Source organism: Monodelphis domestica, chromosome 4 (assembly GCF_027887165.1).
Source record: "Monodelphis domestica isolate mMonDom1 chromosome 4, mMonDom1.pri, whole genome shotgun sequence".
Lineage (NCBI taxonomy): Eukaryota > Metazoa > Chordata > Mammalia > Didelphimorphia > Didelphidae > Monodelphis > Monodelphis domestica.
In genome coordinates this window covers 233,487,235-233,507,772 of record NC_077230.1, presented here as the reverse complement: position 1 = coordinate 233,507,772, position 20,538 = coordinate 233,487,235, and the positions used below count along the sequence as shown (strand labels likewise).

The 20,538-nt window shown below is 43.7% G+C and overlaps 1 protein-coding gene across 1 annotated transcript in view; it reads right to left on the bottom strand.

The window, feature by feature from the left end:
- The window catches only part of DSCAML1 (DS cell adhesion molecule like 1), a 518,862-nt gene that overhangs the window by 105,080 nt on the left and 393,244 nt on the right, over positions 1-20,538 (bottom strand). The window contains 4 exon segments of the mRNA XM_056794329.1: positions 4,666-4,938; positions 9,532-9,828; positions 11,209-11,484; positions 16,702-16,980. Coding sequence (XP_056650307.1) covers positions 4,666-4,938; positions 9,532-9,828; positions 11,209-11,484; positions 16,702-16,980 — 1,125 coding nt within the window.

Sequence of the window (20,538 nt, the reverse complement as noted above, 5' to 3'; positions counted from 1 at the left end):
ATTTCCTTCTCTAGCTCAATTTACAGATTAAGAAACTGAGGCAAACAGAGGCCAGCCATTTGCGCAGGGTTCATACAATCTAAGGCCAGATTTGAACTCACAAAAGTGAGTCTTCCTAACTTCAGGCCAGGTGTTCTATCCACTACACCACCTTGCTTCCCTAGGAGGATAGTAGCTATTGCCAATAGCCCTAATGAGGGCATGAGCTTTTCTGAGGATGCCTGTAGGCAGTAGATAACAGCAGGAAAAACCAGTCCTCTGGGCATAGTGTTAACCTGGCCTATTATAGTGGGTTGGGAGAGCTGGGTTTTGGAAGGAGAAAAAGTAAAACAACCAGGGATACCTTGTTGTACCAGAATAGTACAATTCTACAGATTTTCCCTTTGTATCTATTTCTTTTTCCTCTGATGCTTATGTCTTGTACGTTGTACTGTTCTGTAAGTTGCCTGAGGTCTTGAGCACAGAATATACTGAAGGATAGAGCAATGATGATTCTTTATCATATGGTCAGTGATAGTCATACCTTGATAATACTCTCTGAGCCTTTCCCTACTTTTTAATTTTTTATTAAAACAAACAAACAAACAAACAAACAGACCTTACCTTCCATCTTAGAATCAGTACTCAGTATTGGTTCCAAGGCAGAAGAGTGGTAAGGGCTAGGTAATGGGGGTTAAGTGACTTGCCCAGGGTCACACATCTGGGAAGTGTTTGAGGCCAGAGTGGAACCCAGGATTGCCCATCTCTGTGTCTGGTTCTCAATCCACTGAGCTATCCAGTTGTCCCCTTTTTCTATCTTTTTAGATTTGCCTGGGTCAGAGATTGTGGTACCCTTAGAGGAAGTAATTGTGAAACTGTGACAAGAAGGTGTCATTATTATGATGACTGTCACTGATATTTAATGCTCTATGCCTTTAACAAGGAGAGCATTTCTATATCCCTCTCCTGGCTCCTTCTATTGGGAAAATATAATGCCTGCTAGCAGCTCTGATAATCCCCCAGCCCATTCCTCTCTTCTCCATCAATTAAGATGTGCTTGGTTCATCCTCTTGGAAGATGGCGCCATTTTTCATAATAATCCAGGTGTCACTGGGAAGACTTCAATAGGGTAGCTACCAGAACCTTACTTCCTTTCCAGCAATAGGAATTTAAATTTTGGGCCCAATCAATGTCGTTAAGAATCCAGCACCCACCCCAGACTTTCTCTCATGCTCTTCATCTGGGCTAGTGTTGGGTAAGGAAAGGAAGCACGCCGGGCTTCTTGGGCAGTAGTCACACCTGTTCTGAACACCCGGCAAAGGAGGGCTGTAGGGTATGTGTTAGTTCATTCTACACACTCACAGTTCCCATGTGCCTCTAAAATGGAGTGTTTGCTGCTTGTTCAAAAACAGAACACACATGCCCAAATGTCCTGGTGCGAGCCAGCAGAAAGACACCCTGCTTCCCTGTTTTCAGCTCTGGAGTTCCTAAGTGCTACTAATATGATGATGGAAATGTTCCCTCACATTCAGCACCCAGGAGCCCGGAGAGTCAGCTGCACCTTCTCATTTAATTAAAGATTTAGCATGCATGCCCAGAGCTGCTTTTATGCTACGTTACTTTACAGCTAAAGGGGGCCCCAAAGACATCTTGTCCATGTTGAATTTATGTGCTTGCATCTTAACATCCTGCCAGGGACCTTGCCTGATGTCCAGTGGTATAAGCACCTCCCCCTCCAGTAAAGCCCGGATTGCTCCTGCCAGCCAGTTCACACTTGTGCCAAAGGCCTAGGGAAGCCCTGTGCCAACATCCTCCATGGCTCTCCCTCCTCCCTTCATCTCTCTGGGCCATAATCAGCTTGCTGGGGGAATTTTCGATTCAGCACCACCTGCAACCATTTCTAATAGCTGCCAGGAAAGCTGGCACATGAAGGGGGTTGGGGGCTCTGAGGGAGGAAAACAAAGGTATTTGAGGAACTGTCAGATTCCCACCCCACCCTGGCCAGGCTGGCTCTGTCGTTACAGGTTGGGGAAAATGAAAACCAGTCCTGGTGTCAGCTCTAGCCCTTGGTCTTCCCTTCCTCATGGGTGCCTGTGGACTTGGACACCTAGTTAGTGCCCCTTTCTGTGCCAAACAGCACCTCCTTGGGCAGCCCCGAAGGAGGGTATCAGCTAATCAAGCTGCACCATCCCTAATTAACTATGATGGGTTTTTCTGCAAAGCTGAATTCTAATCAGGGCAGGGAGAGGTTGGTGGCTGGAGGTGGTGTTGGGTGAGGAAATGCTTTGGACACCAAGGAAGGGCTATGTCACAGGGCTCTCAGGGGTCTCCCTCTGTGGCGCCCCACCCACCCCCCACTCTAAGCCAGGATGCTCAGTCAGTTGGAAAGATAACTGGTGAACTCCTTCCTTCCTTCTGGGGCTGCATTTCTCCTAATGAATTTTCACAGCCCCTTGAGGTGGACACACACACACACACACACACACACACACACACACACACACACACACACACACCCCACTCTCTCTCACACACGTACTCAAATGACATCGGCTGGGAAGATGCTGTTTTTCAGTGCAATCCAAAGAGCTTTAGCAAGTCACTGAGATGGAATGCATCAGATTCAATTCATTAGGACCGATGGCTCCCTGAATGGGGCTGAATAATTGATGGGCAGGAGCAGCTTGCAGGATGCTCAGAGTGCTCCACAGACTGAACACTGTAATTTTTTTTTAAAAAAGCCAACAAACATGGCCAAACGCCGGGTGCGGGCAAGCCGAGCAAAGGTTAGATGTTTTAATATGTGATGTTTACACTGTAAACTCTTGCTCCGATGCTTGTAACGGGAAATGGATCCAGGCGGCCCTGTGACAGCCGAGAGGGAGAGATGGGGCTTCGCTCTAATTCAGCTGCAACTGAGCTAATTTGCCATGGCTGCTGCAAATCTCCTCAGTGCACAATGATTGTAGGTTGGGGTGCATGGCTCAAGCTGGCAGTACAGAATGGACCAGAGTCAGGGACTGGAGGAAGGGGGGTAACAGTAGCAGAAATGGAAGAGCGCCCCCAGAACTTTTATAGAATCACATTTTTAGAGCTGAAGGATCAAAAGGTCACCTATTCCAACCCCCTCATTTTACAGATAAGGAAACTGAGGTCCACTGAGATAAAATGATTGGTTGAAGGGCCCAAAGTGACCTCCTCACTCTGTCTGTGACATTTTAGAATCCTGTGTCTTTACCTAGCCCATCTTCAGTGATGGTGATAGAACCTGTGTGAACTTAACCTCTCCAGATCTCGTTTTTTTCCATTTCTTCTGGCCTCCATAATGTTGACATGCCCTGCACACTGATGGCCATATGTGGCGAAATTGTTTTGCTGATGACTATCCATAACTATCTATCTATCCATTCTTGGACCTCTGGTTTATCTCCTCCATCTCCCTGTCCTGTCATCACCTTAAACTCAATTCATCATTTTAAACCAATAATTCATTTTCTCTCCTTCAAACCTTTCCCTCAAAATTTTATCCCTCCTGACCTCCATGTTTTCATCAATGGAATCAAGATTCTTTTCATTTTCAAGCCCCATCTATGATGCCTCCTCATCTTCTCCCCACATCCAATCACCAAGCCTTGTTGAATCACAAAATGTCTCTCACCCATTTCTTTCCTTTCTCATTTCTACAACTCTACTCTAGGCCCTTATCACCTAATGTATAGACTAAATAGTAGTGTCCTAAATGGTTTTTTTGCCTCCTGTCTTTTATACCAATCCTTCCTTCACATAGTTTCCAGATTAATATACCTGAAGGGATAATTTTCATAAATTTACTCTTCTGTTCAGAAATCCACAATGGTTCCCCATTTCCTAAAATGATATTGTTCAAATTCTTAGCTGGACATTTATTTGGACCTAAACTACTTTTCCAGTCTCATCTCTCACTGATCCCCAACATAAGCCTTCTACCCCAAGGAGACTGGCTGACGCATTTATCATCTTCTAATTAATCAACAATCAATTAATCTTCCAAATATATCATTCACTTTCCCACTTCAGTGCCTTTGCTCAGACTCTTCCTGGCCTAGAATTCTCTTCCTTTATTCAAATATCTATTATAGAAGGCCAACTTCAAGTTCTATCTCCTCTGTGAAGCTTTCTCCTACTTTCCCAGGCCACAGAGGTTCCCCATTCTCTGAACTCCTGGGAGGACCTGGCCTCTCACGCTCCTCAGTTTTAGAAGGGAGAAACAGTGATCTTCACTTTTCCCTTCTAAATCTATGACTTACTAGAGTTCTCTCCTTTTCTAGGTATGGACAGAATTCTGGATTCCAACTCTGTAGAAACTTTTATGTATCTAGTCCTTTCCATGCTGTCTCCCCCATTAGACTGTGAACTTCTTAAGGGTAGAGATTATTTTATCCCTTTCTTTGTATCCTCAGAGCTTTGCTCTTAACAAATGTTTACTGATTGACCAATCAGGATTGGCTGACCAATGGGACTATGAGGAGCCATTGAAGGTTTCTTAATTGAATACTATGCTAGATCCTGAGGGAGATCCAGAGTTTGTATAAAGCAGGGTCCATGTCCTTCAGGAACTTATACGCTAGTAGGCTTATAGGAAGTCAACTCTAAGGCATAGTTGTATCTGATAGGTCCCCTTAAGAAATCATTCCTTGTTATCCCTACCTTTCACTGCAACATGGACACTCTGGCTGATGGAGAGCTGAGGCTGGATAAGAACGCTGCAGAGGTATTCCCCTTCGTCCATGCCTTTCTGGACATCCATCAGTTTGAGGGTTCCATTCTCAAAAACCACCTGGCGGTGGTTGTCAGGCAGCAACAAGGTGTCTTTGTACCACTTGATGGAGTAGTAGGGATAGCCAATGACCCTGCAGTTGATAAGTGTGTCCCGACCTGCCACTGCTGTGATGTTCTTCATTGCTCGGATACTTGGGGGTCCTAGATAGGGGTGGGGAGAGGAAAAACAAGGGACAAAGTTAGCCATGGAGAGCTAGGTATCTCCCCAGAATTCTGTTCTTAGGTCACTTAGCATGTAGATAGGATAACCTGGGGACAGGAGTGTTAGGTCTGGGATAGGAGGGTTAGATAAGAAGATCTCTGTCTTTAAGGCTGTTGAAAGAAGCTGGATATGGGGCACCCCTCTAACCTCCCCAAGAAGCCCTTGAAATTACTTTTGCTCACTCTAGAAGGTCCCATGCCTCTTTTAATAAAACAAGAATGTACTGGCCAGTCTGGAGAACAGAGGGGTGCTAAGTGCCCAAAGTGCACCCCTCCTCCTTGGTGATTATTAATTATGAGTTTACCTCTATGTGGACACTGAGGTTTTTCTGTTTTCATGTAAATGTGAAGTACTTTAGATGCTTAAGAGAGAACTATAATGAAGTCTTCCTTAGGTGAATTGATGATTATCTTTTTATATACAAACATAAACTGTGAATCTCTGAATCAGGACATTATGAGAAACTGCATGGCAGAGCACTGGACTCTGGGTTAAAATGCCAGATCTGTCCAAAACTGGTTGTTTGGCTTTGGATAAGTCATTTCACTCAGGGCTTCAATCTCCTTTTCTGTAAAATGAAGAGTTTTGATAATGATGATCTCAAAGGTCTCTTCCAGCCCAAACATTCAATGATTCTAGGACTCTATAATGTAAGTTCTGGAGGGATGATGCCTGGGATAAGGGAAGAAGACATGTTTAAAAACTGTTTTTGCAAAATTAAGTGTAGGCAGGGATGCGGAGAGAAAAAGAATACAGATTTTAGTGATATGAATCAAAGAGTTTGGGGACTCAAGACTATAGTAGAGCCCATCACCGGGGCCAAAAGAGCCAAGGTAAAAGGGTTCCTAGGGTCAAAGCTAAGGAAATATTTTGAAAAACAAAAAGGACATGAAGTCCACATAGGGCTCTTTGGCCATCTCCAGGGACTAAATGAGAGGGCTAAAAGGTAGTAGCTTAGCCCAGCATTGGAAGACAGAAAGAGAATGGACTAACTAGGAAAAGCCAGGAGATATATGTTAATAGAAGGTAATAGGATTTAGAGCTGGAAAGAAACTTTATCTCTCTAAGGCTCAGTTTCCTCACCTATAAAAGTAGAATAATGCCACTTATGGCACTATGTCACAAGACATTTAATAAACCTTAAACATGATATAAAGATGAACTATTGTTATTTGTAATTGTAAATTTTGTGATCATAATAACATGTATGACTCTAATCCTAACAATCAACAACTTAATAAGGTTAAATGATCGTAAGTGGGCGCCATGACAGGAATACCTGGAAGAGATTATTTTGTGCTGAAAACCTAAGCCAAGAGAAATGAATATTTGGATCTCAATGGGGGATTTATCTCAACTATATATAGTTGACTTCCTGAACTTGTCTCACAGTAGAGGAAATGCTAGTTGGATAATTGGGCTGATGGCCAAAGTTGGGACTAGGGGGTAGGCAAAGCACATAGCTGCCCAGGGCATAATGTGCAGGGAGACAAAATGAAGGATACCCTTGTTTATAAATATCCATGTTTTGGACATTAATAATTCAATGGTCCAAAGATGTCACTTATTGGGACATTCATTCTTCCCATTGGTTCAGATCATGGCCCATATATGCCTTTTTATCCCATGAGATGCCTATTTGTATTTTCCTTTAGCTTTTCTTCTCAACAAGCTATAAAGCCTTGCTTGAGACTCTTGGACACTCATTGGGTACCATGAGGCAGCACTCAGGCAGGCCATCTGCCTGTTATCCTTCCCTTTCCTATATGATCAGCCCACTTCCTTTCTGGTTATGCATCTTTGCTGTAGGACTGTAGGGTCATAATTTTAGAGCTAGAAGGGACCTCAGAGCCATTTAATCCAGCCCTCTAATATTAAAGATGAGTAAACTGAGGCCCAAAGAAGTTAAATGGGCTGTCCAAGGTCATATAGATAAGGAAATATCAGAGATTGAGGTTTGAACCTACAACCTGTGACTCCAGAGCAAATGCTTATTCCACTGTACCAAGCTGTCTCCTAATAGGCCTTAACTTATGTGTTGATTATCATTGAAATATGTCATGGCCCTCTTGCACAACATTGATTTTGATGTTAAAGGAAGCATTAAATAGGTATGATTAGTAAAGGTGCTTGATACTGTCATGGAAGATGTCCTACAAAGAGTCCAATTAGAAGAGAGATTCCTAGATAGGGAGGACCTTGAGATCAGTGGTATCAAACTCATATATCCCTGTGGGTCTACATATTTACTTGGAAAACTACAAATTAACATTATTTGTGTTGTATTGAATTTTGTATTTATTTTGTGAAACATTTCCTGGTGACATTTTAATATGGTTCTAGCCACACAAAGGAGTTTTGCAGGTAGCCTGATGGCCATACATTTGACACTTTTGCTTTAAATATTCTTTTATAAGATAATGTTATAATGATTGAATTAAGTCCCAAGATACTTCAGGGCCTCCCCCAATGAGATCTACAATTACTAAAAATAATCATCACTCACTTAAATAATCCATGATGATTCAAAATGTTGGCATAACCATCCACATGAGAGAAACTAAATGGATGGAAAATGTTTACTATGCAAACTATGGCATGCAGATGGAAGGCTTCTTCTTTGAGTTAGTCCATCACTACATAAGCCCAAGTCAGGCACAGCACCTGGATAGTGAATTGGACCCAAAATTGAAGACGAGAGAAGGCTGGATGGGATTTGGGAAATTGCTATTGGGCTTTTAATAATCTTAAACTCCAGTTTTACACAAAACTCCTACATTCTGCTTGTGATATAGCATGGTTGCAAATCTTAGAGCACTACAGTCTTCCAAGAAACAGAGATGCATAGGGGCAGCTAGGTGACTCGCCTGGATACAGGAGGTCCTGGGTTCAAATATGACCTCAGACACTCTCTAGCTATGTGACTCTGGGCAAATCACTTAAACCCCAGTGCCTAGCCCTTACCATTCTTCTGTCTTGGAACCAATAATATTCTAAGACAGAAGGTAAAGGTTAAAAAAAAAAAGAAAGACAAAAGTGACCTAGGGGCAAATGAGAGATTCACACATTTTTTTAATATTGGAAAATTATGCCCCAGAGATGGATATGTGATGTCAAATCTCATGTGTCCAAGTTATGGCTTAAAAACTGTTGTATGCAGTAACCTGGGGGACGGAATGTTAATTTTTGCTTAGGATTCATAAATTCCTTTTCACAGTGACATGTATATGTGGAGTTATAATGAACTGGCTGGGGAAAGAAGATACTACCAGAGTGGAAGAGACAGTAAGAGACCAAGGCTCAAGGGTACCATCTTTGATTGTGAAACTTCTCTCTTTGGGTGATGGCCATGAAAAGTCAGCTAGAGGATGACTTGAGGATGACACATACCACTGTACCTCTTTACTCATATTAGTGCCACCTAGTATTCTACAGAAAGATGCATTTCTACCAGAGGAAAGAGGGCGATTATAATCTGATCTACTTTCCTTCTCCCCAATGAACAAAACAGAAACATGATTACCACATGGCCACAGCCAGCTAAGTGTGGCTTTGGGTTGGTAGGATGGCAACATGATGAAGAACAGATCATAGAAATGGATGGAATCCAACCCTCTCACTTAACTCAGGAGACTATCGAGGGTCAGAAAGGAGAAGTGACTTATCTAAGGTCATATGACTATCAGTGATCAGAGTTGTAATTTCAGCCCATTTCTTTTGACTCCAGAGCCAGTACTTTCCCCCTTACACTATGACAAAGGGGCTGTTGTCTCCATATTTTGAAGGAGTTAATAAAGACTGAATGAGGAAGATGGTAGAAAAATAAAACCCATGTGGAGCTGCACTGGGTTCTCACTCCTTGTCTGTGACCCTACTTTTTATACCTAGAGTTGGAGACCCTTTGGATCCCATCTTAACTCCTAGTCCCACGATTTATCTTTTACCTTGATCTCAACTCTTCCTATTGGTAGTTCAGAGTCTAAGCCCTGGCAGCTGGGCTTGTTTCTTTCCCAACCCTGGTGTGCTGGTCATTCCACACTTCCCAAATTGTGGGTGAGGAGGAAAGAGTATAGGTAGAAGATAACATTATCAGGGTTCTGACCCCACAGCTCAACTCTTTCATCCCCAGTGAAACTGCCTTTCTAGTCCTTGTCGATTCTTCATGCAGGGACAAGGGGAGCTGGATGGTTCATTTATCTGTGGCTTGCCCAAGCCCCAGAGTGACTGGATAGAGGAAGAGAAGAGAGGAAGGTTTAAGGAAACAGGAGGCAGTGGGATGGGGTGGGGTGAGGACTAAGGTAGGAGAGGATGAGGAGTAAACTACATCACTTACACACACAAATAATGGTAGAATAAGGGAGGGGTGTGGTCCAAAGCGAGGAGGGAGAAGGTGAGAGAGATGGAGAGTGGAGGTAAGGAGAAAGCAAAATTAACAATAATAACCAACAATAATAACCACGATGATAATGGTGACCACAAAGATGACAAAGGAAATCAATAGCCTATTCTGATATTTAAATGTAGACAGGCACCTCTTACGTTTATTCGCGCTTGGTATTCAGCACTGCCCACTGAGTTCCGTGCAGCGCATCGGTAGACACCCCCATCTCGGATCTGGGGGGCCGTGACATTCATGTGGCTGATGGTCGTGCCGTCTGACATGGTGTACTGGTTGGTGCGGTGCCCGCCATCCCGCTGGATCGGCTCATCATCCAGGGCCCAGGTGACGGTGGGAGGTGGGGCGCCTTTAGCTGCACACATCAGTGAGAACTGCTCCCCAGGGTTTACCACCTTCTCGCTGAAGGAGGAGATGATGCGGGGTGTCCCATCTGGGGAGGGGCAGGAGGAAACCAGCCTTGGCATCACCACAAAATACAGAGTGGGTCCCTTGGGCCTTTCCCCCACCCCAGCAGAAAGGAAAGAGGTCATTGGAGACCCAGGTGGATAAATGACTTATAAACCTGATGGTGTCTGTCACTGCTCTGTGGCCAAAGAACCCCAGTTGGAGAAGCAACACCAACCCACCAAAAGGACCATCAAAGTTTATTTTTATTGTGGTCCTTGTCATGGAAAAAAGCCTGGGCCTGAGAGTCAGAAGATCTGGGTTCTAATCCTAGTTCTGCAACTAACTAGTTTGTGATTTTAGGCAAATCACTTAGTCCCTCTTTGCCTCAGTTCCCTTATCTGTAAAGTAGAGATAATGATGCTTGTCCTATGTACCATGCCAGGTGAATGTGAGGATCAAACAGATGCAAAATGAAGTGTAGTGAAAAGAATGTTTGACTTGGAATCAGAAAACTTGGGCTTGAATCCAGATGCCATCATGAACTAGCTGGATGACCCTGGGCAAGTCACTTTACTTTTTCCTAAAATGGGAATGACAGTTGAACTTAACAGATTGTCATGAGAGAAGCACTTTGAAAATTTAAAAGTGCTACACATGGGAAGATGAGAAATTGTTCCTTAGCAAAATAAAAAACCCTGTTATTTAGGAGTAAATTATTATTCTTTAGCACATTTGCATATCACACATTTTGGGTTCAAATACAGATGATGATCTAAGCCAGGACCAGACTCTCCAGTGTGGACTCCATCCACCCAAGGCTACTTACTCCTATTATTTAAATGAGATAATGTATGTAATGTACTTTTTGTGAAACGCTATACAAATGCCCTCTGTCTCTAGCATCCCACAAAAACTCAAGGGAGGTCACTGCCTAACCTTGAGGGAACTAAGGCTCCTGGGAGTTATTGGGAGGCTGAAGTTCTTCTGCATTCCCAGTGCAGGACTGGCTCTCTGCAAAGCTGGGAAATGGGCACATCAGACATCCTCCAACTTCCCTTTCCACAGCCCCCTCCTTCCTCCTGATGCTCCTCCTCACCCCCATCCTGTGTCCTTGCTCTCAGCTAGCTGTCAACATTCTCCCTAAGGCATGAACTGATAAAAGAGACCAGGGGAGACTAGATACATTTCAACAGGGACTCTGGAAAAGAAAAAACCTTCAGAACACCAAAGGAATGAGTTACTAATGGTGGAATTTCTGGCACTGTGATGGGGGTGGGTGAGAAAGTCTTAGGGTAGGGGCTTTGTTTTGTATGGGCACGGGGCATCATGAGGTAGGGCTGGCCCCAGGGAGCTGGGGAGGTGTGTGTGTGGTGGGGTGGTTCCCTGACTGCTCTCTCAGCCCCTTCCCCTCCACCCTGCTCACCCTCCAGAACAATGATGGCGAAGTCCTGGGCCGTCTGGGCTTTTCGAGTGGCGAAGCACTGGTAAGCCCCGGAGTGGCTTTTCTGGGCGGAAGTGATGAGGAGGGTCTCGTTGCTGAGCCCGCGGATAGAGATGGTCTCATCTGGCACCACCAGCTCAGTGTTGCGGTACCAGCGGATGGTGAGCTCCGGGGGGCCAGTCAGGGCACAGGACAGGATGACGGTGCTGCCGATGCCTGTCTTCAGCTGCTTTGGCGTCAGGGTCACATGGAGGGGGTCTGGGCCAGGGTGGGCCGAGGGAGGGAGGAGGGAGAAAGAGAAGAGAAAAAGGCTTACTGCTGGCGGTGTAGGGGAAACAGCGTGGCCTTGGGAGTCAGGACACCTGGGTTTGAGTTTGAGTTCCTGCCAGGCTGGGTGATCTTGGACAAGTCTCTTAAAGGCAAAAGAGTGACTTTGGGTCAGGAGAGATGTGGCTTCAAACTCTTTTTCTGACACATTATAGGATTTTGGAAGCTCACTTAACTTCTCTGTGCTTTGTAAAATGAGGGGGGTTATATTATGTGATCTCTAAGGTCCTCTCAAGCTCTGCTGTTCAGTGAGTCTATGATTTCTCCAAGCAGAGGCTCAATTCTTTCCAGTTAGCTGAGATGGGGGTGCTTTGAATGTCCATGGAGATTCCTTCAGCTTTGACACCATTTGTACTATTTAAATGGGTTGGGATTGTCTCTAACAACAAGGCTGGACATGATCTGAAGAGTCTGAACCAAGAAAGAATGTCCATGCCTTGTTGATGCCCTCTTGCTATCTTTTTCTTCTCTCTCCAGCCCTGTGTTGCTACCTATCCAGGAACCTTCACTTTTTTATGCACCTACAAACTTTCTACCTTTTGGGGAAGGTGCTGTGGCACCATATGGCTCTATTTGGATATGTGTGTGTGTGTGTGTGTGTGTGTGTGTGTGTTCAGCTCTGGAGGGGAGGAATTCTCTCAGCTTTGTTAGCCATTGTGAGGTGGGTTGTCCAGACTTGAATGGAAGGTCTCTGGTGATTAGGTGTCCAGTGATGCTCTGGGGGAGAATGCATTAAACCAAAGCTAAACCTCACTCTCACCCCCATTTCCCGATCCATCTTTCTGCTCCTTGCATGTCTCTGACTTATTTATACAGCTCAGGTCCCAGTAGGAAACACAAGGCACCTTAATATCGAACTTGCAGCATTTCAGCCAAAGCATTTACATCACTTACTGTCGTTCTCAACATGTGGGGTTGATTTGCTGGGGACTGCTGTCTGCTCTTCCAACCACGCTGTAAATCTTAGCAGGGATGGCTCTGCCACAGTAGTCCCATAGATAATATCATTCTCTAGCTTCCTGTGCAGCCTAAGGAAGGGGAGGGGAGGACAGACCCTGGGCAGATAGCTTGATTCCCAGAGAGGCAGATGACTAGACTTCAGGAGGTTAAGTCAAGGAATGGGAACCATCCTTGGAAGGGGAGGGGTCTTGAGAATCTCTGTGCCCACTATTTATGGAAGGAGGAAAGCAAGGCAAGAAAAGAAAAGAGTTTTCTGGGACATTCTGCCTCCTAAAATGGCCCTTTCCTTGAATGGGGCACAATTCTTCCAGGAGTTCCCCTCCTACCATCTCTGCAATTTTGGATGTGAGACTTCCTTTGATGCCCTTCGGAAGAATGAGGGCAGAGGGGCTTAGTCTCCTCTGCAATACACCTGTCACATCCTGGGAAAATGCAGAGAGGGTAGGTTCCCACATAGCCCCCTGGACACAAGTCCTATTTCAGTTTCATTCTCCCACATCCCCTTCCTGCCTCATTCCCACCCCCCCCCCATACTGGAAAACTAAGAATACATAGATTTCCAGACTTAGACAGAAGGAAGAATCTTAGATATCCTCTAGCCCAAGCTCCTACTTTTACAGATGAGTAAACTGAGGTCTAGAGTGGGGAGACTTTTTCAAGGTTACATAGTTAATTAATGACACATTTCTGACAGTCTAGTACTTTTCTCACTCTACCAAGCTGCCTGTCATTCAATATAAAAGAAACTGAGTCAGATCCCGGGTTAGCCTGGTAGCCTAGATAGCAATGAGCAGCTTCATTTATGCCCCAACTGCCCATCTTTCTCCTTGATCATGGTTTCATGCATGTGCACAAACATGAAGTGGCCCATCAGTTTCCTTTCCTTTAATTTTAATTTTTTAAAAAATTGAGCCTCCCAATACCAATAAAGGAGTCTAGAAGTATAGAAGGTATTCACAGGTCCTATCCCACTATTGACTGACATGAAAACTTTGACCTGCTGTATTTCTGATGTTGGCTAGTTCTCCACTCTTTAGGCAAACTTAGGGTCACACCCTTTCTAGGAGTCTCATCATACTGGTTGAGCTCACTGTGGACATCCATTCTGCAAAGCAACTTGAACTAAAGAATCTACCAGCCTCAGCCTCCCTAGAAGCTGGGATTACAGGTATATACCACCCCACCTGGTCAATTTCCTTTTTGATTTAGGAAACTGACACCAATGTGCATACTTTCAGCACACCTTTTTGTTTATTCTGATATCCCTCCACTCCTATGTGTGAGATGGATGTGCATCTTTGTTGGGAGCCCTTCTCTTTCAAGTTCCAACTTAGAAGTTACCTCCTTGCCTCTATAACAGTCCCCCTCCCTCTCTTCCTTCCTTCCTTCCTTCCTTCCTTCCTTCCTTCCTTCCTTCCTTCCTTCCTTCCTTCCTTCCTTCCTTCCTTCCTTCCTTCCTTCCTTCCTTCCTTCCTTCCTTCCTTCCTTCCTCCCTCCCTCCCTCCCTCCCTCCCTCCCTCCCTCCCTCCCTCCCTCCCTCCCTTCCTCCCTTCCTTCCTCCATCCCTCCCTCCCTTCCTTCCTCCCTCCCTCCCTCCCTCCCTCCCTCCCTCCCTTCCTTCCTTCCTTCCTTCCTTCCTTCCTTCCTTCCTTCCTTCCTTCCTTCCTTCCTTCCTTCCTTCCTTCCTTCCTTCCTTCCTTCCTTCCTTCCTTCCTTCCTTCCTTCCTTCCTCCTTCCACTTTTCCTCCTTCCTTCCTTTATTTCATCTCTTCTTCCTCCCATCCTTCCTTCCCTCCTTCTTCCCTCCCCCCTCCTTCCCTTTCTTTCTTCCTGAACCCCAATTGGGGTAAGTGACTTGCCCAGGGTTATATAGCTAGGATGGGGCCATATTTGCATCCAGGTCCTCTTGACTCTAGTTCTGGTGTTCTATCTACTATGCCATCTAGCTGCTCCCAAATGATCTCTTTCTCCTCAAAATTTTCATAGTAGTTGGTCTGGACCACTTCTTTTGACATATATCCTACCTTTCTTTGTATTATAGGATCACAGAGTTGGAAGTGATCTTAGTGGTCATTTGGTCCATTTAATGCTTTTCAAACTGTGCTAGAGCACAGTTCCTTATAAGGAACCCTGAAATACTGCAAGTTGATTTTTCAAATGAACCTTATGTTATTTATTAATAGGCATTGACAATAATAATTTTATAGGTTTTACTACCAGGTTTTTCCCAAAGTTTTGTTTCAGTTGCAGGGTTCTAAGTCCCTAACTCTAATCCATCCTTTCCATTCAGCGGTCAATGTAATCTTCCTAAAGTTCAGGTCTGACCACATTACTCTTCTACCCAATAAACTCCAGAGGCTCCATATTACCTGAGGATGAAATATAAAAAAAAAAAAATAAAAAACCCCCTGTGAGGGGGATTTTATATCCCTTAATAATTGGCTTCCCTTCCACCTTTCCAGTCTTCACACACCTTATACCCCCATCCACTAATGTACTCTGTGATCCAGTGCCTTTGGTCTTCTTGATATCCCTTGGACAATGACTTTGGACATTTTCACTGGCCGTCCTCCATTTTTCTTCCTCATATCCTTGTCCTGGCTTCCCTGACTTCCTTCGAGTCCCACCTAAAATCCCACTATCTAGAGGAAGTCTTTCCTGATTTTCCTTAACACTAATATCTTCCCTTTATTGATTATCTTTAGTTTCAACTACCCACAGCTTTTTTTGTCAATGGTTGTTTTCATTCATTTTCTTCATTAGACTCTGAGCTCCTGGAGACCCACTACTATTGTTTCCCATTCTTCATATCTCCAGCTCTTAGCACAGTGTATGGCATGTAGTAGGTGCTTTAATAAATGTTTTTGGACTAACTGGGGAATGTTTGAGATCCACTAATCTAGTCTAATATCCTAATTTTACAGATGAGGAAATGAAGAGCTAGAAAGATTAAATAACTTGTCTCAGGTCATATACATAATAAGTAGATGGTCCAGGGTATGATTCCAAAATAATTTTTGAAACCCTTACCTTCCATCTTGGAATCAATATTGTGTATTGGTTCCAAAGCAGAAGAGTGGTAAGGGCTAGTCAATAGGGGTTAAGTGACTTGCCCAGGGTCACACAGCCGGGAAGTGTCTGAGGTCAGATTTGAACCTAGGACCTCCCTTCCCTAGGCCTGGCTCTCAATCTGGCCTGTTACCCAGTTGCCCCCATCCAAAATAATTCTAATTCCCTCTAATACTAATAACCTTTAATTCCAAATATATTTTTACTACCAGATGACATTGTAATTTGTTTCCATGTGTTTTCCTCTATTGGATCATAAGCTCCTTAAGGACTCAGCCTATGAGGGACCTATTTTTGTTTCCCCAGTACCCAGCCTGGTGCCTTACTCATAGAACATACTTTATAAGTATTTATGGAGTGAGTAGTGGGTAAATGGATGAATGGATGGATAGATGAATGAATGAATGGATAAGGTACAATCATTCACTGTACTTTTTTGTCTCACACTGGGAAATGGCAAGGAGGGCCATGATTAGCCCTTTAGGACTTTACACACAAACTCCTTCCTTCTTAGCTCCTGAGGTTGCTTGCCTCTTTCTTTTATGTGAACAGTCCATTATTTGGCATAGAGGAGCGGATAAGATGGAGGAGAGAAGAAGGAGAGAGACATTATCTCACATCCAAGGGCCCCGAATGAGCATTAATATTATTTCCCCTAATGTAAACTCTATCTACTCTCAAAAGCATGGAACAATTTTCCTCAACTAAGAAGACCCATTTGGAGGAGGCTGGGCTGCTGGGCATTAGAAAAAACATATCAATCAATCAATTTTTGAGCACCTACTATCCTACTTTCCTTTGTATTACAGGATCACAAAGAGTTGGCTGTGACCTTAGTGGTCATTTGGTCCATTTAATGTTTCTCAAATGGTGCTACAAGGAATCAGACACCATACTAGGTGCTAGAGCTTCTGGGACAAAAATGAAAAGAACTCAGTACATTTTGGTTCTCTTTCCTTGGCTAGAAAAGCACTGATTATTTTAAAGGCCACTAGACAAATGCCCTACTAGTGCCGTGGGGGGCGTCATCACTCTCAATGTTTTGGGGAGAGGTCCAGGCTGGAATCCTGAACCTGGGAGCCTATATTGCTCAGGTGCTGGGAACCCATGTGCACTCACCAATGACTGTGAGGGTACCTGTGGCCTCAGCTGAGCCAAAGGTATTGGTGACCTCGCAGATGTAGGTGCCGCTGTCTTCGGCCCGCAGGTCACTAATGGTCAGTCCTGTGATGCGCTTGGTCCAGCGGCTGTCCGTGGGGAGGGGCCGCCCATCCTTGAGCCACCTGATTGCTGGGGCAGGGTAGCCTGAGGCAGTACAGGGCAACTCCACTGTCTGGCCTGCTCTCACTTCCCTGGAGTGGAAGCTGTCGAGGATGGTGGGAGTTGACTCAGCTGGGTCTGTAAGGCAAAAGAGGATCGATAACACTAGCTAGGAGACAAGGGAGCGGAGAAGGCCCTGGGGTTTAGACTCAGGCCATATAGTGCTGACGGAAAGATTCAAAACAAGCAATACTAATAACTTGATTTTATGCCTTGTCACACCTAGGGAACCCTTGGGAAAACACTTTGGAAAGTACCTGTGTTATTTCCACTATGTCAGCGCCCGCTCTGGCATGGCCCTCTCCCCTGACCCAGGCTAGATCTAGAGCCAATAGGCAAGATGATCCCAGAAGAGAGAGCAATTGAAAGTCCAGGACTGAAGAGACATAACATATATGAAAATGCATCTTCGTCTCTTCTTTGCAGAGATGGAGGCCTATGGGTGTGGGAAACAGCATACACTATCAGATTTAACGGATAACTGCTTTTTCTGCCCTCTTTCTTTTTTATTTCTTGGTATGAAAAGGACAACTCCCTGAGTGGAGAAAGGGAAAATGGAGGTGACATAAAGAATAAAATATACCAAAGAAAATTTTGTAAGGGAAGGGAGACACATAGAGAGGCAAGATGGTGTGTAGTTGAATTGACAATAGACTAAAGAATCAGGAGCTTTGGCTTCTCAGCTTCACCCACTTACTGGCTCTTTGAACCTTATTTCTTGATCTCCAAAATGGAACTAATAGATTTGTGGAGGGGAGTGAAGTATTAGAAAATGTTCTGTAAACTTCAGTAGGGTTTCTTCTTTGTGATCACAAGCTTTACAGTTGTTCTCTAGCCTAGTGACCTCCTGGCTCTAAATAAAATGTAGAAGGGATTATTATCACTGTTGTTAGAAATAGAATGAAAGGATAAGAGAAGGAAAACAAGCCAGACAGGGACAGAGGAGGGAGAAAGAGGAAGAGAGAGGGAAGGAAGTGGGAATTAAGGCCAGAAAGGAACAAGAGATAAGGACCAGGGGAGAAAAGATAAGGATGCAGGGGCAGACCGTCTTGCTTAAATTATGTCACTGGGTTTGACCCTGAGAGTTCATTCTTCCCCAATTACATTGACCCTGGACTTGGCCCTAGTTTCCAGGAGCCCTAACTTGAAAACTCCTCTGTCCTCCTCTAGTGATTCCTCTACCATCTTCTCTTGAAGCAGCTGCTGCTCAAAAAGGATCTCTTGTTTGCTGGGCCTGTGAATGATGAGGATAATAGGCACTGTCTTTTATGGTGGTTTGCTAAATGAGAGGGGAAAAGAAAGAGTTCCTTCTTTCTGGGGATCCAGGAGTAGAGTGCATGGGGCTTGGATGTGGGTTTTGTACTTGAGGGTCAAGCTTCAGGGAGTTTGAGTTTTAAACATATGAAAGATGAATCAATTCAAAATAATATACAACCAAGTACTAAGTATACAATATAGATAATATAGCATTAGATCTCTCTGGACCTCAGTTGCCTCATTTTTAAAAGGATAATTTTAAAATTAATTTTTCTTACTAAGATCCTTTCTGGTTCTAAAGATCACAATCAAAGGAATTTTGTACCAATGAAGCTCCAGAAAGTTGCTGGGCACCTAGAAATTTGAATAATGGTGGGAGTAATTTGGAATGTTGATGTCCAGTTTGGACATCTTGTTGTGGTGGTTGTTCAGTCACATTTGACTCTTTGTGACCCCATTTGGGGTTTTCTTGGCAGCGATGCTGGAGTGGTTTACCATTTCCTTCTCCAGCTCATTTTATAGTTGAGAGACTGAGGCAAACAAGATTAAGTGACTTGTCTAGAGTTACACAGCTGGTAAATGTTGGAGGCCAGATTTGAATTCAGAAGATGAGTCTTTCTGACTCCAGACCCACTGCACCTACTGTTCTATCCACTGCACCACTTAGCTGCCCCCACTTTGAGGCTAGGCATCCCCAGATGGGGACACTGTTCATCAAATATCCTAGTGTGATTATAGCCCTAGCAAGGTTTGAGCTGGTTTTGGAAAGTTTTGAAAATATTACTCTTCTCTTTGATTTTTTTAACACCTTCTTCCCCGTGCTAAGAGCTAACATTTATATAGCACTTTCACTTTTACAAAGTGCTCTACATATATTATCTCATTTGCAATGCAATATATTGGAAAGACTTATGGATTTGATGGCAGAAGACTAGAATTTCAATCCTAGTCCTATTGCTTACTACTTACATGACACTGGGCAAATCTCAAGTTATCTGATTCTTTATTTCTTCATTTGTAAAACGATGGGGGTTGGACTAGGTGACTTCCAAGTTTCCTCTTAGTTATAAAAATCTAGAATCCTATGAATTCATATAGAGTCTTTGTGATAGTTTCATCCTCCAACAAATGGAGGAACCAACAAGGAAATTCTATTCCAGATATCATTTTCACTCATAAGAAAGAACTGGTTGTTGGGATGGAAAATGATAGAAACTTTGGGAAGAGAAGGAAGGGAAAGTGATTCCCCCCTCTTTGAATTTGTAATAGAAAAGGTAATAAAATCCTTGGGTAATCTGACATGCACTCTAGATTTTGGAAAACAGATTTAGAAGGGCTCAGAGAAAAAGATAGGATCCCATGGGCTAAAATGCTATAAGGAGGGAAGGGAAAGACTCCTGAATGAAATCCTGAAGGCACAAAGGGAAACCATTTTAATAAGGAGGAAAAAATGAGATTTATATGAAGAGACTAATGTGGATGCCTGGGGTACTCACCAACAAGTTTAGATTTTTAAAAGAAATGTATAGAAGATTCAAGGAAGACCATTTTAGAAAAAGTTGAATGAACCTGGCACCAATCTGTGAATGAACTAAGGCTGTACCGGAAAGTTAAGGACTACAACAAAGGGGTCATTTATTTATCCTTAAGGAGGATAAAAGAAAGGAAAAGATCTTTTAGCTGACCACAGAGGGAAGGCAGAGCTGTTCAAGTTTTATTTTGCTTTTTGTTTTCCCTGCCAAGGAGAAAGATCTTTGCATTAGAAATGGCAGAACAAAAATAACTAGCAGGAATAGCTAGGTAGCTCAATGGATAGAGAACCAGGCCTAGAAATGAGAGGTCCTGGGTTCAAATTTGACCTCAAGACACTCCTTAGCTGTATGACCCTATGCAAATTGCTTAAATGCAATTTGCAAGCCCTTACCACTTTTCTGCCTTGGAACTAATACTAAGTATCAGTTCTAAGACAGAAGGTAAAGGTTTAAAAATTACTAATGGGGGGGGGGGGGTTTGATATCCCACAATAAGTAAAGAGATAGTAAAGGAGCACCCAGGTGTCCTTGATGAATTCAAGTTTACCCAGCCCAAATGAATCATATCCCTCTGGTTGGTTGGTTGGTTGGTTGGTTTTTGTCCTTTGTACTTGAAAGGGGACCAAAATGACATCGTTATGTCAGATTCAATATACAGTCTGCCTGACTGGCTGATTAGAACAACAGGAACTTGGAAGGCTCTACCACTGGTCAGGCATAGATAGCCTGTATGAACATTTGTGATGGAGATGTCTCAACTTGTAGATCTCACATTTCTTTTGAATGGAATGGGTGACATCTTTTGACTTATTCAAAAATTGGATTTAAATTAGCCAGAGTTGCATGA